General features: G+C 35.7%; 1 protein-coding gene across 8 annotated transcripts in view; it reads right to left on the minus strand.

Annotated features, from left to right (window-relative positions):
- ncor1 (nuclear receptor corepressor 1) overlaps positions 1-25,771 on the minus strand; it is a 201,191-nt gene that overhangs the window by 58,209 nt on the left and 117,211 nt on the right. For 6 of the 8 annotated variants that reach the window (XM_039757063.1, XM_039757058.1, XM_039757062.1 and 3 more), the window contains 11 exons: positions 23,190-23,313; positions 22,888-23,068; positions 19,817-19,987; positions 11,315-11,478; positions 10,537-10,654; positions 10,327-10,443; positions 6,138-6,235; positions 3,991-4,162; positions 1,318-1,464; positions 1,097-1,183; positions 608-864 (listed from right to left, as the gene is read on the minus strand). In XM_039757063.1, coding sequence (XP_039612997.1) covers positions 608-864; positions 1,097-1,183; positions 1,318-1,464; positions 3,991-4,162; positions 6,138-6,235; positions 10,327-10,443; positions 10,537-10,654; positions 11,315-11,478; positions 19,817-19,987; positions 22,888-23,068; positions 23,190-23,313 — 1,636 coding nt within the window. The remainder of the gene's footprint in view (positions 1-607; positions 865-1,096; positions 1,184-1,317; positions 1,465-3,990; positions 4,163-6,137; positions 6,236-10,326; positions 10,444-10,536; positions 10,655-11,314; positions 11,479-19,816; positions 19,988-22,887; positions 23,069-23,189; positions 23,314-25,771) is intronic. The other 2 variants (XM_039757064.1, XM_039757059.1) reach the window with 1 other exon arrangement.

Below are 25,771 nucleotides of genomic sequence, written 5' to 3' on the forward strand. Positions count from 1 at the left end.
GGGGCATACACACGACGGAGTCTACTCTGAGTTGCCATGATGAAATTCACGCAAGCTGGATCAGCCTGTGATTTCAATTTTTGACTTTGAGTCTTGGTGTGATGTTGAATCCAGCCTTTAGTGGGTTGGAGATTTTGGCTTCCAATGACTACTGTTATATCATTTTGTGTCCCCTTAATTTTCTGAGAAGAGTATATTCTGTGTGCATATACAATATTATATATTATTATTACATATATCTATGTACATACGTACACTATGAATTGAACACATGCCAGAATGACTAAAAAGGAAGTAACTTTAAAAAGAAAGAAAACTTCTGACTTGACAGTTACAGGAGGCATTATGCAGGTGTATTGCTGCTTGTATAAACAAACTCCAGTTGTATTTCCAGATGCAATTCTACTGAATAATTTGCTGGATTAAAGTACTTAGTGTGTCAGAGAGAGGCAAAAAATGTGTTTTAATTCTCTAGTTTGCTACTACCTTCAGGGGGCCTAGAGTATGTCTCAAAAATCTATATATGACTTAAGCTTTTACAAAATTATACGAAACAAAAACCCTCAATACCAAGCACTACCCTACAGCTTTTATTGATCATTTTTACCTGTGAAATTGATCCTTCTATAGCTGATCGAGTATTCTGGACCACTTCAGGAGTTTTTCTGCTTTCTTGACTACATCCATCCTGCTTTGGAATCTCATGAATAGAACGGCCCATTTCTTTAATTGTAGCCACACCATCATAAGCTTTGCTTTTGCCCACAGTTCCCTCAAACCCACGAATTGGGGGACTCTCCCTTTTAATCTGCTTGCCATACTTAAGAACTTCATCAAAACTATCAGCTGATGTCCTTGGGGTACCTACATAAAAAAAAAATGATTATTGCAGCATAACATTATTTTGTAACTGCAGCTTAGCTAATGAAGTAAAATCACTTGAAACATGCTATTAAATCTTAGCAAACAATTCACTTTCTGAACTAAAATAGTCATTAATAAATGTAATAATTATTTCAGACTAAAAAGCATAACATTAGAGAATGACGAGACATAAAACAAAAATCATTTTCAGTTATGAAGGAAGCAACCATACCTTGCATTATAGAGCCAGTGTGAACTGCCCTTTCTTTAGTCTCAACAGGATGTGTGTTATCTCGTGGTATTACCCTACTTATAAGTCCTACAATTTAAACACAAAATAGGTGGGTCTATAAATGTCAAAGTAAAGGAACAATCTTTAAAAACGTATTACTGTGCATCTTTAAGATTTTAGAGGAGCAAACAAAAAATATAATTATATAAATATATTTTTACCCTCAAAAGGTGCAGAGACTGGAGATTCTCTAACCGGGTGACCTCGGTTTAGCACTCCTCCCTCCATGATATCATAAGTGCGCTTCACTCCAATAAGTTCATGGCTAGTTCGAGGACTTCTTGTTCCTTCTCTCACATTCTTAATAGCTAGACAGAATGAGATATTTTTTTACATAAAATGTGATTTTATTACATATTTTTGTAACTAGTGCATAATCATAGGCAAATGTACTTTTCAATGCAGTGATTAGTTATTTAAACATTCAATTACAAGTGTAATACATTTCTTCCTGTTCTTGAGAGTAGATATGGTGTACTCAGCAGAACAGTGGATTTCTTTTCTACAGCTTTATCCTTGTACATTCTTGTTCAAGTTGATGGGGAATTCCTGGCTCTATCCCATTGTCAGTATTCCTATTAAAATGCATAATTCAACAACTGATGAAAACTGCTTCTGTGTGCAACGCACCAAAACAAAGAGACCCTTGCATTTGTACTCCAGGGTTGTCACCCAAATTTTACATCATGTGGAAAGAAGTCCTCACAAGTCAATCTGACAATTAACACAACAGATGTGTGTGTCACCTTGGTCATGGAGCGAGTATTCCATGATCTGTAGATTACTTTTAGAGTTACTTGATATTTAAAATTACTAATGTTTGATATATCTAACCTGGACATGCTACTCATCCTTGACTCGTCCTTGCCTTGTTCTCAGCAGTAGTAACTGAACAATGTGGAGTTTGCTTCACTGTTGAGTTTGGCAATATAGCAGAAATGGTCAGGAACTTTTCCAAAGTATGCAAAATGCATTGAAGTTACAGTCTTACGTATTACTGATGACTAGAGAAGTGTCTGACAACTATGCAGGACCAATTACTGTGGCTAAAAATGTTACATGAGCTGTAAGGCAGGAGTGCTAATCACTGTGGCAATATGCCTCAAACAACAAAAGTTGCAGACAGAAGGATAACCACAAAGTACAACAAGTGACCTCAAACTAGCAATAAGTAAAAATAAACAAATAAATTACATATATTATTGCACTTACAGAGTTAAAATCTTGGCACACACATAGGCTGTTCCGAGAAACAACTGTGTGACACTTTTTTCTTGTAAATAGTAATGTCTTTCATTATTATTATTCAGCAGGGTCTCTCATTCTGACTCAGGGGAGGAGGAGGGCTCCTTTAAAGCTTGTTTTGACTTGCAAGAGCAGCACATGGATATGTATGGATACAAATTACAAACCCCATTTCCAAAAAAGCTTGGACACTTTCTAATAATGCAATAAAAATGAAAATCTGTAATTTGGTAATTCATTAAGTTCAACACAAAGTGGTGAGCCATGACCCATCTTTGCTTGCAAAGACTGAGCCTTTGGTGGATGCTCCTTTTTAACCAGTCTGCAACCACACCTGTTACCCTGCTCATTGAGGAATGGTACATTTATAACTTTTACAGTCTTACTTTGCCTCTGTCCCAACTTTTTTGGAGTGTGTTACAGGTATCAATTTCTAAATTTGTTTTATGTTTAACAAATAGAATTAGGTTTTTCAGTGAAAACACTAAAACACATTTTATTTGTCCTTTTGCCTGTTAAATAAAGGTTCAAGTAAATTACCAAATTACAAATTTTATTTTTTATTACATTTTTAGGACATATCCCAACTTTTTCGGAAATGGGGTTAGTAGATATGTGGTGCTGCACTACCAGATCATATGGGTCAGTGCTATATATCCTGTGACAGTACTCATAACATTCTCATTATGGTCAGCTAATATACACAGCCTATTTGCTGCGAAAAATGCTTTGGCAAATTTCACTTAACACGTAGCAAATGTTATGCAAATTATTCTTTATTAGCAAAATATCAGAAATAAAATGATCCTATCTATAATGCTTGTAGTTATTAAATAAATGATCATACCCAACCATAAATTTTATGAAGTCTCTTATTGAAACAGAGAGCTGTGGGGGCTGAATTTATTACTGATGGCATTTAGTGGCAGGCAAACAAAAAGCAACAAGACCGGGACTGGAAAGTTCAGCATGAAATGTTGTTAGTTCTTTGAGCTTTACTGAATTATAGTTAACATAAACACATAAAAGGCAATAATATATAAATAAAATATTTATTAACAGTTTACACAATATATTTTAGTATTCTATTTCACTATTATATTGAGGATTACTTGTCTTCTGTTCTGTGTATTGTACTGTATTTACCGTCTTTTTTTTTTTTTTTTGACACCCACTGCACACTCAACCTACCTGGAAAGGGGTCTCTCTATGAGCTGCCTTTCCCAAGGTTTCTTCCATTTTGTTTTTTTTTCCCCTAACATTTTTTTGGGGTTTTTTCCTAGTCTTCTTAGACAGTCAAGGCTGGGGGTTGTCAAAAGGCAGGGCCTGATAAAGCCCACAAAGGCACTCCTTGTTTGCTTTTTGGCTATACAAAATAAATTTTATTGTATTGTAAATTGTAACTAGTGTTTGCCTTGCACAGTAAAAAGAGAACCGACTAAACAGAGGTCACTATTAACACACTGTATCACAATTCCTGAAATATGGTAGAAAGATGGGGGAAAACATAGGTAACTATGAAAGTAAAAAAGTAGACAGTTTGTTTAGTAAAATGTTTCCTTCACTGTAAGTTTTAAGTGCACACTTACTATCATATGACAGGACATGGCCACTTTTGCCTTCATAAATGACATGTGCTTTGGAAATAGCTTCATCTCTGCCCTTTTCAGGACTGCTGACGTCCTCTATGGCTAATTTGGTGATGGTACCTTTCAGAAGAACATCTGCTGGAATGCCCGACTGAGAAAGAGCTGGGGTACCCTGGAAAGTGAGTGTGGATGGACAAAACAAGACAAAAAAAAGATGAAAGCAATTTACATCCTAAACTATTAATATTACATGAATTCATTTCAGAGCTTCAAAATAAAATACACCAATCAGTAACAACATTAAAATCATCTGTCTAATATTGTACAGGTTCTCCTCTTTCTGCCAAAACAACTCTGACTTGCTGAGGCATGGACTCTACAAAACCTCTGAAGGGGTTTCCTCTGGTATCTGGCACTAAGACGATAGCAGCAGATCCTTTAAGTTGTCCAAGTTGCGAGGTGGGGCCTCCATGGATCACAGATGCTTGACTAGATTGAAATCTAACGAATTAGGAAGCCAAGTCAGCACCTTGAACTCTGTGACATTTTCCTCAAACCATTCCTGAACAATTTTTTCAGGGTAGCAGGGTCCAGCTGAAAGTGGCCGCTATCATCAGGAAATACTGTTGCAATGAAGGGGTGTACACGTTCTCAATGATCTATAGGTAAGTGGAATGTGTCAAAGTAACATCAACGTAAATGCCAGTCACAAGGTTACCCAGCAGAACACTGCCCAAAGCGTCACATCATCTCCGCGGAAATGACACAAACATATACAGCTCTCCACATGATCAACAAGAAAACATGATTCATCAGACCAGACCACCATCTTATATTGCTCTATGGTCCAGCTGAGACACTTGCACGCCCATTATGGGTGCATTCAATGGTGGACAGGGGTCAGCATGAACACTCTGACAAGTCTGTGGCTATAACCCCATATACAGCAAGATGCAATCCAGTGTGTATTGTGACATGTTTCTCTCATGGCCAGCTTAGTTTTTTTCAGCAATTTGTGCTACAGTAGCTCATCTTTTTCCTGATACCAACATATTACTTTTAAGAACTGACTTATCACTTGCTCCCTAATATATCCCCTTAACAGAAGGTATTGTAGCGAGATAATCAATGTCATTCAATTCACCTGCTAGTGGTCTTAATGTTGTGGCTAATCAGTGTATATTCCATCTATGGTGAAGCTGTAAAATTAATATAACCACTAAATAAAGCTTTCAAAAAGAAGGAGTTATTTCAAACAGCTACCTTACTATTACTAGAACAATGTAGTTGCAAGCACCATGTTAACAGCAATAATTATATGTAACTATGCAACTAGGTGAGGGGGCTTTTGACACTTTATGACAAATTAATAATGCTGTACTAAAACAAGTTTTTTATTCTTATTTTTATAGTTTGTGTTAACGGTTTACTTTTTTAAAATAAGCAATTAAGGAGTAAATGTGTATAGATTAGTACAATTAGCAAAGAACAGAATATTCATAAATGACATACAGTACAACAGTATTTCATTAATAATAATATAGAGTTTGCTAGTATTTTACTGTTTTTGAATACTTTTTAGTAACCTTTTTTAGCTTCTTATTGTAATCATAAAACATGCTTTAGTTTATAATTTCAGTAATATTAGTAAACAATATTAACAGAGGCACGATGGCACTGCGGTTAGAGCTACCTGAATATCAGAGTCAGGGATTTGAAACACTGCACATATTCATTCCTCATCTAGGTCTGGTTTTCTAAGATGTACGTTTTTTATCTCCGATACCTAATATGTGACTTAAACTGGTGTAACTTTTCCTGCTGTGCACTTTTAATTCACCACAAATTCATTCCAACAAGGAAATGCTTCAATTCACATAACCTTGAACTAGATAAATTTTTTAAAAACTTTGTTTGCAAAAAAATATAGGAAAGCACATTATCTTATAAAAAATAAATATGAAATAACAACTACTCTATAATAAAAGTCTGCACTGACATTATACAATCATAGAGAACCAACACTCACTTAAAATAAGAGGAAATAGTTTGATCTCAATGTGCTACTCAGAGTTCCTAAAGAGGCCACCTACAGAATTCCTACAAGTTACAGAAATCCAGAAAAGTAATTAGTTAACACTGCATACCTGAGTGATTGAGCCACGAAAGGTACCGGCTTCCACCGTTCCTTTGGCTGGGGTTCCTCGTGTTATGCTGCCTTCTTGAGAGGCAGACATTGGATTACCTGAATTTAATGCAGAAGGTGGGAAATATTACTGCTATTGAAAACTGTATTTACAGGAAATGCCACAAACTCAAATACAGGCAGGTTGTAGCAGATATAGCTTTCCACTGACCAATTTCTGCATCAGAGGTCGATCTTTGCACTTAGTGAAATGTAAATTTATTTATTTTTGGTGCACTTATTCTGCTACATAAGAGTTTTGTAAAAAGGTGGATGTGTCTTTCATAAGTTCATTGTCAGAATATTTTGTAGACCAAAGCAGATTACTACTTCATTGTACTTAAATGTTTCTCTTATTTTTTTTATCTAAATACATGAGTAAAGCAGATACTTTATAATGAACACATAAAGGTGAAAGTTGGACAATATTACCCTTTGCTTCTGCATATTTACTTCTCATTGATAACTTACAAAAGAAAAAAATTACAATAAGATTGCATATGTTTAAGAGTAAAATAAGATATTAAAAGTTCTACACATTAACAAGTTAACTAAATGTAAGACAAAAAAGTATGTTCTATTGGTAGCAATAATTAGGTTTCAATTGCTAGAATGAAAACCTTAATTTAATATTATCCACCAAAAACTGAGTTTAGGATCCTTTTTAGACATTGCATTTTACTTTAGGAAACCTAAATTTAACAGACTTTGCATCATTGTTTCTCATGCAAAGCAAGCGGGGGGCAAAGCCCCCTAGTAATGTCATATTGCAAACATATTGCAATTTTAGATTAAAACTGAAAGGCAGAGTCTACTCTACTTCTAAGAGTGGCAGCAAATGAATGAATACAAACTCAGTTAATTACCCCAAATGTTTTATGTTTTTTTAAAGTCCTAATTTACTGTATTTTTTTTGAAATGCTGATTTATTGTACACATAACAGTATGTATATATAGAACATACTGTGGTAAAAAAAAAATTCAATCAAATCTTACATGGTTCTTTTCCGAATGCTGAAATGTAAATAAAGTAGAAAAACAATATAGTGCATAACAGAAAAGCTTTATATACAGTTGTGCTTGAAAGTCTGTGAACCCTTTAGAATTTTCTATATTTCTGCATAAATATGACCTAAAAAAAATCATCAAATTTTCACTCAAGTCTTAAAAGTTGATAAAGAGAAACCAGTTAAACAAATGAGACAAAAATATTATACTTGGTTATTTATTTATTAAGGAAAATGATTGAATATTACATATTTGTGAGTGGCAAAAGTATGTGAACCTTTGCTTTCAGTATCTGGTGTGACCCCCCTTTGCAGCAATAACTGCAACTAAACGTTTTCGGTAACATTTGATCATTTCTGCACAACGGCTTGGAGGAATTTTAGCCCATTCCTCCATACAGAACAGCTTCAACTCTAGGATGTTGGTGGGTTTCCTCACATTAACTGCTCGCTTCAGGTCCTTCTACAACATTTCGATTGGATTAAGGTTAGGACTTTGACTTGGCCATTCCAAATCATTAACTTTATTCTTCTTTAACCATTCTTTGGTAGAACGACTTGTGTGCTTAGGGTCGTTGTCTTGCTGCATGACACACCTTCTCTTGAGATTCAGTTCATGGACAGATGTCCTGACATTTTCCTTTAGAATTCTCTGATATAATTCAGAATTCATTGTTCCATCAATGAAGGCAAGATGTCCTGGCCCAGATGCAGCAAAACAGGCTAAAACCATGATACTACCACCACCATGTTTTACAGATGGGATAAGGTTCTTATGCTGGAATGCAGTGTTTTCCTTTCTTCAAACATAACGCTTTTCATTTAAACCAAAAAGTTCTATTTTGGTCTCATCTGTCCACAAAACATTCTTCCAATAGCCTTCTGGTTTGTCCACATGATCTTTAGCAAAATGCAGATGAGCAGCAATGTTTTTTTTGGAGAGCAGTGGCTTTCTCTTTGCAACCCTGCCATGCACACTATTGTTGTTCAGTGTTCTCCTGATGGTGGACTTATGAACATGAGCCAAGGTGAGAAAGGCCTTCAGTTGCTTAGAAGTTACTCTGGGGTCCTTTGTGACCTTGCCAACTATTACACGCCTTGCTCTTGGAGTAATCTTTGTTGGTTGACCACTCCTTGGGAGGGTAACAATGTACTTGAATTTCCTCCATTTGTATACAATCTGTCTGACTGTGGATTGGTGGAGTCCAAACTCTTTAGAGATGGTTTTGTAACCTTTTCCAGCATCAACAACTCTTTTTCGGAGGTCCTCAGAAATCTCCTTTGTTCGCGCCATGATACACTTCCACAAACATGTGTTGTGAAGAGCAGACTTTGATGGATCCCTGTTCTTTAAATAACACAGGGTGGCCACTCACACTTGATTGTCATCCCTCTGATTGAAAACACCTGACTCTAATTTCACCTTCAAACTAACTGCTAATCCTAGAGGTTCACATACTTTTGCCACTCACAAATATGTAATATTCGATCATTTTCCTCAATAAATAAATGACCAAGTATAATATTTTTGACTATTTGTTTAACTGGTTTCTCTTTATCTACTTTTAGGACTTGAGTGGAAATCTGATGATGTTTTAGGTCATATTAATGCACAAATATAGAAAATTTTAAAGGGTTCACAAACTTTCAAGCACAACTAGATTTATATAAAACATACCACTTTCTTCAAAAGAAGGTATACAGTAGTTGTATATCATTGAGCTTATTTGAGCTCTGCAAACTCACAGTTGCACTTTGTATACTATTCCCTTTTGTTGGAAACCATAATAGCAATAAGCCTCAGGATAGAATACAATGCAGTTCAATGCAGAGCTGACTCAAACCCAGGATGATACCCAATAGACTTAAACACCTAATAAGACAGTTTGCTGGGAAATTCTGCGAGACTTAATAGAAGAGAATGAAGAAACATCACCTGTGTTTTTGGAATAGAAAAATGATAGACTATCTTTATTATCTGTGTTATGGACAGGTATAAGGTATGTAATACCATGAAAAAGGCAACATGTTTTCTTATTTAACTGACTTTTACATCTACTTTTGTTTGGAAAACTCAAACAAAATTATATATGTGTTTATTACAGTTTTCTATCCAATCTTCGGGATAGGGGGAAAAAAAATCAATGAGCAAACGCAAACGAAGTGCTTTAAGGGGGTGTGTGTATGCCATTTGCAACAATAGCCAAAATATGTCCAAAATTGGACAACTGTAAACATCTTGTTGATCTGTGAGGCTTAAATTTGCATCTATGTCCTGTTTTTTAATATTCTAAACGAGAATTACTACTAACTGCCACCATTTATCTGAATGATCCCTTTCTTTTTTTGCATAATTTTAAAAGACTGAAAATAGCTATTTAACAAAACACAATGCACACAAAATCAACATTTATACAAGGGGAGTGAGGGTAAATCTACTTATGTCAAATTCACCTGGATCGAGTACTGCAAAGAACTTTATGTACTGAAGATAAAATATAGAACACAATACTTAATAAATACCAAAAACTAAATAATCAAAAAAGAAAACAATGCTATGTTTGAACTTTGTACTGGAAAAACAATTAGTATAAATAAAATACTTTAATTGTGCCAGAATGTATTAAAAGTTACCTAGCTCAGAAGATTGCACCATCTTGATAAGCAAACTACTTGTTGATTATTCATGGATACCTTACATAACTGCTATAGTAGGTGAAATTACTTAGACATTATTACTGATCTATAAACAGACTTTGAAATGTGTATACAATCTTGTGTTCTAAAAAAGCACCTGACTACTATGAGCACTGACACGACAAACAGCAATGACAGCATACAGTGGAACATTTCTAGTGAAAAGGCGGCGAAAAAATCATTTGTCTTTGGCTTAGATAATATTTCATAAAATTATTCTAGACAGTGAAAAGTGTCTAAGTTAGTGAAAAAACAGTACTGATGGGAAATAAATTATAATTGAATGTCATCAGAAACTTTAAGAATGCTAAAGATGTACTGCACAAGGAGCATTCGTTTTGAACACATTATGCACAAAATAGCAGGTTATTACAGAAGAGTAGTAGTAATTCAAAGAAAGCATCACTATTTACCAAGCTAGTTTCCAAAATTGCTGCACAGTCTTACCTCTTACAACACTTTCATACTGTGCCCTGCACAATAGGCCCTCTGCTTGTGCACTTTGTCCTCTAGGGGAGAACTCTTCCTGTTTTATATATGGCACTGGCACTGTTAAACAAAAGACTTTTTCAAATTATTCTTTATTTTAAAATTACTCTCACAGTTTACAGCGGAATTGCATTGCATTTTTCTCCCTTGAAATGTTCTCTCTCTTACCAGGCTTTACAGACTCTTGCTGTCTAGGTATTCCCAATGATATAGATCCCACTGAGCTCTTTGAAGAATCCTGGTTGTAAACAGTCTGGTTATGAGTTATGTAAGTACCTGGAGTCCCCTGTAAAGATTTGAGAAACAAAGATGTTCCTTATACCTAACCAAATCTACATAAACTATGATAAGTCTTTCACTTATGCAAACATTTGACTATAAATACTACTGTATTGTATGTACTATTGTGTTTACCATGAAGGTCTACAAAATAGAGACCTAAAAACTAAAATTAATGAAATTCCCGAAAATTCTGTTTTGCTTCAAGAGATATTAAATGTTATGAGAGGTTATCATGTGTATTTTTAATAATATGAAATCAAAAGAATTTAAAAGAGAACTAAATTGTAAAAATAAAAAAATCCACACAAACAATAAAAATCAAACATCAACACAAACATGCAGAAACCTCAACTAATAGATTGAAATCAGAGATTTTTGTTTTCAAAAAAGAACTTGCTGGTTTTCGCTTAAATATTGTTGGATGAAATGGATGTTTTAAATCTTATTAAAAGTGAAAAAGTGTCTGCCATGCTCTACGTAAATACACACACTCATAGCACATCTCAATACAGAAGCAAAGAGTACTTTCATTATGGCCTATCTCAAGAGAAAAAAACATTTGTTTAAGTGAAAAACCTAAGTAGTACTAACAAATGCATCTGTGCTAAAATATAGAAAAATTCAGCTTATGCCAATTCTAATTTGGAATGTATGTTTTACTTACCTGTGAAATGGATCCACCCATTATGAAAGATGGTTTCTCTGAAGGTTTGGATGAAGGAATGAGAGGAGGAGGAGACGGAATGTTTGCAGGCCTCGTGTGTCTTGGAAATGTCACCCGTGCATCTGAATAATTTGACAAAACTTGATTTGGAGCAGGCTGCAGTACTAAGGGAAAAATAATTTTACCATAGGATTACCTCAATATTATTACAGTATTTTGCACAAGTTATTTTTCAGTAGATACAGTGATTCTTTCCAAAACAACTTCTATATTAAATACAGTTCCTCAGTCAGCTCTTTGCAGGCATTGGTCTTACTAATGGCTTTGCTTACTTCCTAGCAATATTTTTAGTATTGCATTTACCTGTGCATAAAAATGCAAGTAAAGCTCATTTCTTGCAGATTAAATCTTCATATTAGCTGAGGTGGATCCACAAATGTTTTGTAATATTACTTATTCAGGGTTCGTACACTTCAGCACATTTCAAATTCCAGGACTTTTATGACTTTTCCAGTACCAACCAGATCAAGAATTCAGGACTATTTTTCAGTTCAGTTTTGAATATCAACAGCAAAATTACATGAACCTGGTAAGAACACATATGAACTCAAACACATGGCCTATTAACAATTGCTGACCATTTCACTAAATCTGACATTGAAGCTCACGCTATTTATTCAGTGTAATAGTGTAATGCAATTCTAGGCAGGGCCACTATATTTTTAAAACACATATGTTGCTTTTCAGACAACGAATGCACCAATACAAATGTGGTATGTACAGAGCCAGCTTGTGGCAATATTTTATTGTGTGCAAGCAAAACATGCACAGAAATTATGAAAAATGCATATTTGTTTGAGTGCAGTTTACAAAGGCAAATAAATGATACAAAATATTTTGGAAGATTTCAGGTAATAAATTGTTGTGGATGGAAGGTACAAGGTATACCTTGGGAAGGGTCTCCATGGTATGACTCTCATGGTCTCACTATCAGGAAACTTTTCCTAAAAAACGTTAAATGTCTTTGTCATGGATGATCTGAATAATGTGTGTCTATAACATTTAACACCCAAAGGATTACAAATATTCACTTTTAATCACATGTAAAGACAAAGAGTAGTAGAAGTGTAGTAGAAGTATCACTAGCACGACTAGAACTCTCGCTACTGCTACTGCTGGCTAATCCACTGATGCTTAAAAAGCTTGCAGGTGCGGTGGTCAGACATTATGATAGCCCTGAAAAGAGTTAAAAAAAATTCTTAATAGAATGACTAGTTTCCTTGCTCTTGCTTAGTTCACAATGTTTACTTTCTTTCATATGGCTTTTCAAAGCGGGCTCCCCTACATTCCCAATGTAAAACCTCTTCATACAGTAATGGCACCCAGCCATATGTTTATTTGATTTGTATTGTTGAAGCCAATTTCTGTAGCAGCATTTTCAGCAAGTTAAATGTTTTCCTGCTTAGTAAATCACAGTGACACATCTAATATGCACAACATAACTAACCTCGTTATATGCCAGTTAACGCCAATTCTTCACTGATAATTTGGCCACTATATATGTATGCCAGTATGCTAACACGCTTGCTCACAGAACACAACATAAGGCGACATTAATGTGGGACGTCTTTAAAAAATGGCTGTCATTCCTGAACAGCTCATACTCTATTTTTGGAAAACCCAATAAAGTAATGCTGAAAAGTCTACACTTCAATCACATAATGATTGCTTTATTTCTAATCCACTGAGGTGGTACACAGTGCCAAAATGATGAAAACTGTGTCACTGTACAAATACTTACAGACCTAACTGTATTATTGTGAGATTTCGGTGTTTTGCTGGCAAAATATCAGACGTGCTATCTCATGATGTTTGATTACTGGAATCCACTTTAATATTTTCTTTGACTATTAAGTACAATTTACATTTTATTTTAGAATTTCAATGATTTTTCAGTACTAGATTTTGGCTTGTTAATTTTTCATGGTTTTCCAGGACCAATACAAACCTGCTTATCATATCATGAAAAATAATCTCTCCTCTCTGACAAAGTATCTCATCAGTTAAGCTCTAGTTAAATATTGAAAGCATAGCAGAAATTATTAACTCACCAGATGAACTAGAGGTATGTGAGAAATTGTGCAGATATGCACACCAATTTATCTTCATAATTACTTTTGTAAGCCCTTTATTGAGTATTTTCCAAGTCAGTTATTTTTTAAATTCAAGGTATACCTTAATTTGTCTTAAAAACAGTATTTGTTATGTAAATGTTAAAAATACCGTGCCTGTTCTTGCAATTATAAAAGGTGCTTATAAGGCAGCCCATAGATGAAAACAAAGCCTTGCAATTTATGGGACTGGTTCAATTTTTAAGTCAAGAATTTTTTGTGAGTACTGTATTAAGTTTTGATTTTTTTCAGTGATTATGGTTTTCTTGAGTATTAGTGTGCTTACTTTAAAATGTAAGAGTTATCTTGGGCAGCAGTGCACTGATATATTAAACAAGACTGCTGCAGTGGTTCAGTTCCTGTACTTGTCATACTCTCCTAAGGGTGAGCTAAGTTATTTAACCCATGCCACTGTACATGCATGTTTTAGTGTGCCAAATCACAGTGCAGTCGTACTTTATACACAGTTAACCGTTTTGCTAGCTTAATACAAAGCTACCAGTGCATCAACATTATCATTATGTTAGTACCCCTGGTAGCTGCATGTAGTGGTAAGCTAAGCTATTGAGGGAGTCATTTTAAACTTAAATATCTATGTATTTTAAAATTGCATGTAGCATAAATTAAAAGACCCATTGTCCGCAGAAATCCGCGAACCAGCGAAAAATCTGTGATACATATTTAGATATGCTAACATTTAAAATCCGCGACGGAGTGAAGCCGCGAAAGTCGAAGCGCGATATAGTGAGGGATCACTGTACTCAACTGTGTATTTCAGGAACACCAGTACCAAAGAAAGTCAGAGACATACAGATTTTCACACAAGCAAGGTAGGATATTCTTTTTAGGGAAAGCCAGTGAAACTTGTGCAATACTGAACAGCATCTACTAAAAGCAACTAAATGTTTAAAAATGTGAACTTAATGTAACAAAATCTGACTCTTAAGCTTCCTTTTAATAAATCATCATATTATTAAGAAACTTTCAAAATATAAACAAATTTGTAAGAAAATAAAAACAATTTGGTTTAAGAATGGCATTTTATTATTTTTTTTTTTTAATAACACATGAAGACCTAAATAAAAAAGCAATGTCTACTCCATGAAATGTAAAATAAAGTTTAGTCAATGCCAATTATTTTTGTCAGTTTTAACATATTTCATGGAAAAACTATGATTATTACTTATACAGTGGAACCTCGGTTCACGACCATAATTCGTTCCAGAACTTTGGTTGTAAACCGAGTTGGTCGTGAACCGAAGCAGTTTCCCCCATAGGATTGTATGTAAATACAATTAATCCATTCCAGACCGTACAAACTGTATGTAAATATGTAAAAATTAAGCACAAATATAGTTAATTACACCATAGAATGCACAGTGTAATAGTAAACTAATGTAAAAAGATTGAATAACACTGACAGAAAACACCCAGGCTCCCTGCTCAGCTACACGAGCTGGCTCGCTCGCGCTCTCTCTCTGTAGCACACACACCAACAAAGCCCCTCCCTCAGCTACAGGAGCAGCCTGGCTCACGCGCTCTCTCTCTCTCTGTAGCACGAGCGCACACACACATACACCTCCCACCCCTATCCCCCCCATCCCTTCCCTGTCAGCTGCGTGCTCTCTCTCTCTGCGCTTGCTCGCTCGTGCTCTCTAATCTCTCTGTAACAGGTGCTCGCGCAGCATTTTTTTTTAAAATGAGTTTTAAGCACAGCAGAAGAAAAAGGAACATCGACCAAATCCGAAGTGCATTTAAAAACCAACTCACAAGCAACCAAAAAAGTAAAATTGCAGGAGATCACGCTATTAAACTTAAAGCCTGATCGCTGAAAAACACTTTTTATAAAATGAGTTTTAAGCACAGCAGAAAAAAAGGAACATTTGAAAAAAGAGAAAGGTAACATTGCACCTAATCGCGCTATGAAAAACTCCATCTGCAAACACTTTCATGAGTTTTAAGCATAAGGAAAAAAGCGAACATTTGCAACAAATCGCGTTATGAACTGAAAAATTAACTTTTGAAAAATCCGTAATACAAAAACCACCAAGAAAACTAACCTTGTATGAGTCGAGTTCTGGCATGAAGTGTTTTCCTTCAGGTGTTTTCTCTCTTGTGATTTCTTGAGTTTCTGGTACTTTTAGCTGTTTAGCTGGTGGGAGTGAAAGCCTCATGCAGCCATTCAAAAAACAAAGTTCTTGTGACCCAACCCTTCATGTTTGCTGGCAGTCTGGCTTTGTTTACATTGTGCTGCTTGAATGCAGGAGGGTTCTCAGATTGGTAAATGAGTAAACTGGTAAACAGTTTTTCCACCTCTTGTAATTTCTTTCTTTACTTCGATTTCAATTTTCTTCAAAACTTTCTTCTCACCACTCTTCACTTGCTTAGAAGCCAATGGAAGGAAAACAATGAACAGAGCTCTTGCAGTGGCTCGCTCGCTTTCTCTCTCTTTCTCTCTCAGGCTGCCTGTGGTGGGGGAATGGTGTGCTAGCACGTACAGCCTGCAGATAGGCAGGCAAACACGTGCAGCAATCTCCTCCTCCTCCCCCTCCCCAGCAGGCACGTGGAATTGGGGGGATGGTTGGCTTGCACTTACTGACGGCAGATAAGCAGGCAAACAGTTCAGCAATCTCCTCCTCCCCAGCAGGTACGTGCTCGCTCGCTCTTGCTCTCTCTCACTTTCTCTCTCTCTCTCAGCTCAGCTCAGGCAGGCAAGGGAAACTGGCTTGTTCGTATACCGAGTGTGTGGTTGTGAACCGAGGCAAAAGTTTGACGAGCTTTTTGGTCGTGAATCGAGTTGTACGTGAACCGGGACGTTCGTGAACCGAGGTTCCACTGTATAGTGGAAGGGCATTCCCTTTTCCTATTTAGCTATGGCAAACACTATTAAAATTGTGTACCTGCTGTATTTTAGCTGTACATATTACATATACTCTTGTATTCCTATTCAATTTAAACCTTGCATTCCTGGCAATCTATGAGTGTTTTTTTTCTTACTGCAGCATTCCACGTTAAAGCTTTCCCACTCTCTTCCTTCTCTCTGTTACAGACTCAAATCAAATGTATGTTTTTATTCTATAATAGTATCCTAACCAGATTTCTTTTTCTTCGGTTATATCTATACTAATAAAAGGCAAAGCCCTCACTGACTCACTCACTGACTCGCTCACTCACTCACTAATTCTCCAACTTCCCGTGTAGGTGGAAGGCTGAAATTTGGCAGGCTCATTCCTTACAGATTACTTACAAAAGTTGGGCAGGTTTCATTTCAAAATTCTACGCGTAATGGTCATAACTGGAACCTATTTTTCTCCATATACTGTAATGTAGTTGAGCTAGATGGCCGTGGGGGGCGGAGTTTCGTGTGACATCATCACGCCTCCCACATAATCACGTGAACTGACTGTCAACGCAGTACGTAGAAAAAAGGAAGAGCTCCAAAAAGTGCTGAAGAAAACATGCATTACTGTATACAATTGAGAAGGCAGTGAAACAATAAGAAGCGAACGAGTGACACATACAAGCATATTCATGAGTGCAGCTACTTCGGAAACAAAGCACGGTGTAAACCTAAAGTTTAAATTAAGTTCATAGACAGGCTGCCGCTGCCATTTGTCATGCCCATGGCTAATGCGGGATACAAGTTTAATTAGAGGACGCAGGATATAAACGAGAGTTTTGATCACTTTGTAACTAAGTTAAAATTGCTGGTGAAGGGCTGTGCTTATGCAAATTCTGAGAGACTGTGTTTGTGGGGGGATTGACAGTTAAGGCGGGTGGGGGAGTTACGTCATCATCTCCCCTTCCATTCATCTCATTTTGCTCTGAGCTGAGCTCCGTAGCTAACGCAGTCTTGCGGAAGCAACTTTGTGACGCTGCCACCAAATACTCACAGAAAAATCCACAAGTTAATACACACACTGTCTCTAGAGTTTCTCCACACTCTGAATCCTCCAGGCACTACTTACAAAAGGTTACATTGACAATCGTGTTACGTTATTTTTAAAATGTTTCCTTTTCTTAGCACAAGCACAGCTGAGAAGCTTCGATGCATGTGCTCCATAACGTGTTAAAAAATAACGCATTTAATCACACTTTGCATTCCAAGCAAAGGGCAACTTCTGTCAATGCATGATTTCCTGGTACACCGATTACACTGATGCACACATCAGAGCTACAAAAATTTAAGAGTCAGAAGAAAGCGCTTTGCTAGGACTGATTGGAGGAAAATTTCGTTTCAAAAGACTACCCGACGGAAGCCTTGATAAAAGTGTGGTTTTGTGTAAACTGTGCAAAAAGGAGTTTGCATGCCTCCCAAGCACTTCAACCTTACGGTACCAGCTAAATGCAAAACATGTTACAGCGAACACAGAAACTGTGTATGCTGTTAGCACTAGCAGTAGCAGTTCGATTACCAACAAAAGGTGTCGGCAGCCCAAACCTGATGAAATGACTGGCTTCAGGGCCAAAATTAGTAAGTCAATATCAGTCAAACACATACAAGCATATTCATGAGTGCAGCTACTTCGAAAACAAAGCACGGTGTAAACCTAAATTTTAATTAAGTTCATAGACAGGCTGCCGCTGCTGTTTGTCATGCCCACGGCTAATGCGGGATACAAGTTTAATGAGAGGACACAGGGTATAAATGAGAGTTTTGATCACTTTTTAGCTAAGTTAAAATTGCTGGTGAAGGGCTGTGCTTATGCAAATTCCGAGAGACTGTGTTTGTGGGGGGATTGACAGTTAAGGTGGGTGTGGGAGTCAAAATAAAAATTACATTGATGTACACATCAGAGCTACAAAAATGTAACAGTCGGAAGAAAGCGCGTTGTTAGGACTGATTGGAGGAAAATTTCATTTCAAAAGACTACCTGACAGAAGCCTCGATAAAAGCGTAGTTTTGTGCACACATATATATGTGGATGTATATGTATATATATATACACACACACACACACACACACACTGTATATGACAGCTACACTCATGACAATGACAATCATGTTATGTTATTATTAAAATGTTTCCTTTTCTTTTTCATTACTTCTTTAACACACTACTTCTCCGCTGCGAAGCGCGGGTATTTTGCTAGTTCTTGAATAAAACCACACGTTTTGTTATACTTGTACCTTTGTGAGAGTGTTTATTTGATATTTGTACTTCAGTCTTCATAAATTATACACTTCATGTCAAAATTTTGCCATTAGTACTAGAACATGAAAAAAAAATTCTGTTTTAGCTGTGTTCAAAATTTCTTGCCTCGCACTTCGTGTCATCCTACATTTACCAAGATCGTTGTAGACATGGAACACACATGAAATGTGTGAAACCCACATGAAACCCAAATAAACAGACTTGAGCTGGGACAACTTTTTGTCCGAATTGAGCTGCGGCAGTGGGGGGATGGAATAGTAGGCTGCTTGCTGCTTGTGCTGATCTACACACTTTCAAAACAAAAGCTAATGGAGAAATGCTAAGGAATTTAAGGTGGCATGGGATTATGACTTTTTTCATAGGCTTCAGGGATACTAGTGTTAAAAAGGGCAGTGTTATCGTGGTTTCCTTTACATGTGTAAAATAATGATACATAAGGGTTCCAAATAATATATTCTTATCAAAAATACATCCATCCATCCATTATCCAACCCGCTATATCCTAACTAAAGGGTCACGGGGGGGTCTGCCGAAGCCAATCCCAGCCAACACAGTGCGCAAGGCAGGAAACAAATCCTAGACAGAAAGAACATGCAAACTCGATGCAGGGAGGACCCGGGAAGCGAACACGGGTTTTCTAACTGCGAGGCAGCAGCACTACCACTGCGCCACCATGCCACCCGATCAAAATTACAATTTAAGATAGGATTATTTATATATTTTTTTTTAATTTTAAATTATTCACAAAGCACAAAAAAGATGACAACTCCTAATTTAAGAATTTTTCATTAATTTTCATATTTCAAACTTAGCCCAGCACTGAAATAAATTACTACTGTTTGATCAGATACTTGAATCCTTGAGTGTCTTAAGAGTATAAGAAGTTTTTGCAAGATACTACTCAGCCAAAAAACAGCCCACTATCTAGATACCAACTAAATCCAAAATAATGCCAAGCACAGGTCTGAAGGTCCTGACAGTACTATTTCAACCATGATGCAAGATCATTTTCTGTATGTACATGCAGTTTGACATGAACTAGTAAATGTCTCCACAAAAAAGAAACCTTAAAAACACCAGCCTAAAAATAAAATTATAAAAGATATGTAAGAACCAGCAAGCAAGTGGGATAAGAGAGCAAGATAAGATGTACAAATAGGAACATGATAATTACCTGGTGGCATACCATGTCGGGTTGCATGAATATCTGGCTGTGGGGAAGCTTTGTTCATTTCTCTTGGAGAAAGTCTGTAAGGTGACGCTGACCTGCCTGAATTTGTAATACCCTGCATTTCATGATCCATTGACATCTTCATCTCATAAGGCATGTATGTAAATGGTTTACCTGCAAAGAAATTTCATACAATTTTAAAAGTAAAGAAAATAAAAACACATCTGAATCTTCCACATTTGCTTGATTGAAGATTGGATTCTAGAACAGATGCATTTAAATACCACAGTGAGGAAGAAACCCAGTATTCTGTACCAACAAAATACAAGTTGTAATTAATATAACTACTAATGCTTGTAACTAACAGTCAGTGGGTAACTGATGTTCAATACAATTTGAAATTAGAAAAAAAAATTCTCACTTAGAGGATCTGTTAAAATTTTATTTTATTTATTTTTTTAAATATGGCAAGATCTAATAAATCAAAATCTTAGAAAAAGGATTTGTATTGGGGGAAAAGGACATTCTTCTTTCTTTGTTGTTTTTTTAAAGATTTACTCTTGCTGTTGCCTCTCCTTTCTTTCACTCGAGCAGAGTTTAATTCTGATTTGTTAAGTCTGACTTGGGTGCATGGATTGTTGTTTTCTTCAAATTATATCAATAAAATAAAATAAAAATAAAAAAACACAAGTTGTAGTTAATACAAAATGGGAACATTACATGTCTTTGCTGATAGCACTATAAAAAAAAAAATGAAAATCTTTAATATAACCTGAACTGTTATGTTAGTAAAAAGTATATTATCCTAGATGCAGTTCTGTGAGAGATACTATCTTGTCTTTGGGCATTATATCTAGGAAAAGACTTTTCATTAGACAGCTTGTAATATGATTGTTTACAATTGACAGAATTTTGTACAAGGAGAAAGAGAAGAAAATTCCCTCTGCAATGGAAACTTTTTTTTTAATCAGATGTGCTTACTGGTTTGAACTTCTCGCCTCTCGTCCAGGAACGGTTATTTAAACTTCATGTTAACATCAATTCTACCTCTGCTACATGCAAAAAATAATGTAAGTCAAGAGAAACAGGAGGTGGAGGACGAGGAAGAGGAGGAGGTCTCTTTCAGCTTATTGTAAACAGTGAGGATCTGAAAAGTCTGGATAAAAGAAACTCCAGCTGAAAGCCATTCACAACATTATTCCAAAAGCTGGAGTGTGCACATACTTTCTGTGAGGATTTCGTTCACAACAATCTGATCTTGTATAACTTTAATCAGTACATGACAACCAATACTTTACTTGATAAATGTCACTGACCTCTCAAATACAAAAGAGTAAAAAGTCCAATCCTGACTGAATGTAAATTGTATGTGTTAATTTCCAATTTTACATATACTGATTCAATTGAACTATTTTTTCTTCAAGACATTTGATAAAAATGTAATTTTGTAAGTTTAGTATTATGTTTAATGTTACTCAATGTCTATACGCCACAACAACTCTGTTACAGGCTTTAAACCTGAACTTCAACTCGTTAAAAAGCTAAAAAGCAGCCTGATAATTCAAACTGGCAGAGATAAGGTGCCTTGTATCATGTATGTTGTGTGCTTTCAGTCTCAGTCAACATAGTAAATATATTACATTACAAATAGAGATGCTGAAAAATTAATTCACACTTTTACTTATAGCCAACTATATTACTGTAATTCACTCCTAAGAGAGTAATTAAACAACTAAATGCTGCAACTAAAATACTCCTCTTAATCATATATACTACTGGTCCAAATTTTAGAACACCTCAGTTTTTCTTTACATTTAATCAGTTCAAATGCAATGAATGACCTACAATCCTGAAAAGGTAAGCAGTAAACTGCCAGATGTTTACATTTAAAGTTTAAGTTAGCACAACCTTGAAAAAAAGAAAATTTCAGAATATTACAAATGGGCTTTTTTCAGGGATAACTAATAGTTTACTACCTACGTATATTCAGCAGCAATTAAATTAATTAAGCCTTACAGGCTGAAGCAAACAATTTGCACAGGTGTCCCAACTTCTACTGATTACTTAAAAGCCTTCTCTCTGTCTTAAAGGAGAGTTGGAACAGACAGTGTTACTAAACCGTACAAAGTACTATTTCGGCAATATTACAGTGATAATGGCAAGAAAATGACAATTAACAAATTAAATGAGACCGAGTATTATTACCCTTAGAAATGTAGGCCTTTCATTTAGAGAAATTGCAAAAAGTACAGCGTCCTACACAAGCAAAGGCAACTGAAAACTGGAAGATACTCTAATTGGAAGAGATTTGGCAGACTCAAAGTCATAACCCAATCAGAAGACAAGTTTCTGAGGGTTACCAGCTTGCATGATAGGTGCCTCACAGCACAGCTTAGCAGTAATCAAAAAAGCAAGTCTCAGTTTCTACTGTGAAGAGAAACTCACCATGTCAATCCTGCAACACAAGCTGTTTCAATATAGATGAGGAGCTATTTTACAAGGGGCTCTTTGTTGCCATAGCTGTCTGAACTGCGTAGGGAGGGATGTTGAGTACTGAGTATGAGTTAATGTAACTTCAATTTAAACATCAACGTGTAGCCTGTTGCATTTCTCACAGAACTATGTATTAGCTTTAGTAATGTAATGTATAAGCTCAGTAAGACTCCCTAATGAATAACAGTCACTAAAGAACTTGATAGATGTAAAAGCTAAAGAGCACAACAACTTATTACCCAAGGATGAAAAACACACACAGAAAGGGTATATACCGTGTGTTTAAAAAAAAAAACTAAAAAAAAAAAAACAGATCAAAATTCTCTAAAACAAAAAGAAATAAGGAAAGTAGTTTTTTAGTAATCTTCTTATACAAGACTAGTGGCATATAAAACATTTTTAACACTTGCAATGTAAGGGGGAAAAAAATAGTGATCTCTTTATACTACTCAAATATAAAGAGACAGTTGGTCTTTAATTTGGTTTGGTCTTAAAGTACAACAATTTCTAAAGTGAATATTTGTAAATTTTTTCTCATACATTCATGATGACCAAATGACACACAACTTTGTAATACCTACCTTCTCTGTCAAGAACAGTAGGACTTCTGGTACCAAGCTGGGGACTGGTGGAGCTGTGATGATCAGTCTCCAATTGATCATGTCTCTGACGGTCTTCTAAATGGGACGACTCATGTACCGCTTTAATCTGCCTTTGCAACAATGCCAGACCACTCATTGGAACAGCAGCAAACATTGCATTCTATAAAACAAAAATAAAAGTAGGGCACTTTTGAAAGCAGTCCTCCCTTCAGGGTTTTCTTCAAAAGCCAATATGAAAAACATATATTTTTTTAATTTTGAAGATTTCTAGAAACACTAACCATTGGAGGGATGGTGGCTGCTCTCTGATGCAGCTGATGCACATCCATATGAGTTTGCTTCATTGAAGATGAAACTAGCACTGAGCCTGGCGGACTAAGCAAAGATGGCTTCTCTACTGAAAACCTAAAGAAAAAAAATTACTGATTGAACATATCTTTCATCACTCTCTAATCTTAGATACAAGTATGCTAAATGGTATAATTACTCTTCAAATCAATTAAATATCAACAGAAACCCAGTTTATACTGCTAATACAAGTCACCAATGCAACTGTTACTTAGGAACTTCACAACATGTCATGCTTCAACATAATCATCAACATTTATTTCAATAGTACACTTTAAAAAAATAGAATTCAACTCAAAGTATTTTACAACACATATTACTACAACAATTAGCCACCAGGAGAAAAGAAAAATGCTTTCTACTCTAATTTATCAAAGTCTCTGATCATGTATGCACTATAGGAAAAACACTGAACATAAAAGGTGTTCATGGAAGGACACCATGGTGAAAACCACTGCTCTCCTAAGGAAACATAACACTTCTAAGAAAATGTTCTATAGTTGCATTCTTGGGTAGAAACGCATAACACTTTTCTGTTGGGGGAAAGAAACAGTGCACACGAAAACCTCAATCCAATCATGAAGTATGGTAACAGGAGAATTATGGTTTGTGACTGCTTTGTTACCTTACAGCCTGGACAGCTTGCTGTTGTAGAGATAACAATTAATTTAAAATTGCATTAAGAAATTTTATACAGTTGTCATGGAATTGGTCCAACATCTGATTCTTGACAGAATTAACCTCAACACAGGAGTAAAGCAAAAGAATGACTTAAACAGAAGAATATTTATATTCTGGAATGACCAAACCAGAGTTAAGTCAACAAACTGAAATGCTGTTATATGACATGTAGAGAGCTGTTCACACCAGGAATCACTGACATAATAATTATCTGAAACAGTTTCATATGTAGAAATGGTGTAAAATTCCTCCTAACCATTTTACACTTCTAATCAGCAGCTACACAAAACTTTTGTGGAAAAGATCACTGCTGCTAAAGAAGGTTCTACCAGTTTCTAAATACAATGGTTCACATCAGTTTTACACAGCCATGAATATTTAAACAATATGTTCAGTATTGCTATGAAAAATGAAATTGTTTATGTTTTATTATTAGTGTATGTCCCTTATTGCAATCACTCTTTTATGATTGATTAATACATACATCCAGGTACTGTAATTCCAAAGGGTTCACAAACTTTACCTTGAAAATGTATAATACTGACTAAGCACAAGGAACACAACCCATGTATAATTATTGTTAATTCTTAACCAGGTCTAAAAAGATTATACATAGCCGAGTTCTTAAAGCAATAGTTAAACACAACTTTCTAAAGTTGTAACTGTTGGAGTAATCTAGGGTGACATTTGTGTTTCAAGCAGCAAAACACAATACGACACATATTGTTTAAAATACATTTCAACAGTAGTGCCCTTTGAATTCTATGTATATACCACACAAGGCCACCTTTAGTGTTGTTAAGTAAATGTTGTGAAAAATAGTTTTAATTGTTGTGAACTATAGTCGAAGCATGAACACTGTTTAGAAAAAAAGGGGGAACTTATGAGGATAGTATTAATGGAATTCAAGTCAAGCCTAATTTTAACAAGGGATGCACCAATGCTACTGGATGGTTCATGTATTGCCCCCAGCTTCTCATATCCTGTATCACCACTGTCTAATGGCACACATCTCTCCCTGCCCCTTTCATATAAACAGAACTATAACATTTTAGTGGTGCTCTAAATGGTTAAATCACTTTAGCCCAGTTCAATTTTACAGCTTTGTGTAAAGAGAGATTGCGGTTTTAAACTGTAGTTAGATTTTTTCCCAACTAAATTTGGATTATAATAGGATGTGGTATAATAATCCTTTTTTACTGGCAAAGTCTGCCTCCTTCCATATCAGTAGCACAGTTAAGACAGCAATGTTTAACAGGGACACAATGATTAAAGCATGTCAGATCATTTTAAAATAGACTCCTGTGTTAAAGTGCATGTGAATGTAGTTCAAGACAACACAAGAACACCTATCACATATGCTTGCAAACCTGTCATGTTCCCATTATTTGCAGCATGGGACTATAATATATAACAAGTACTCTAAAGGATTAAAGTGGTTAAATAACAACAAAGTAAAATGTGCTATATACTGTTTTTCAAATAAACATTATCTGACCATCCTTGCCGGAGATATGTAAAACCCTAAAACTGAACGGAGTCTTCTCTTTATCGCATCACCACAAACATAATGTAGCTATTTAGCCAATGAATTTCACTGCTATGTTTGGGCTAAGCAAATATCATCGGCAATTTAACTTAGGAACCCCTCTTGTTAAAAACCCGATAAAAAATGTAACTGTTTACTGTGTCCTTTAACTATTGCAGTTGATCTGCTCAATACAGTGGATGACAAAATGTGCCAGGTTTTCTGGTGGTTTTGACTAGGATATTCAAATCTGGCCAAGCAGAATTTGTGTAATTTTTATAACGGCATGTCTCTTGTCACAAAACA

The sequence above is a fragment of the Polypterus senegalus genome, chromosome 6 (assembly GCF_016835505.1).
Source record: "Polypterus senegalus isolate Bchr_013 chromosome 6, ASM1683550v1, whole genome shotgun sequence".
In the NCBI taxonomy this organism is placed as follows: domain Eukaryota; kingdom Metazoa; phylum Chordata; class Cladistia; order Polypteriformes; family Polypteridae; genus Polypterus; species Polypterus senegalus.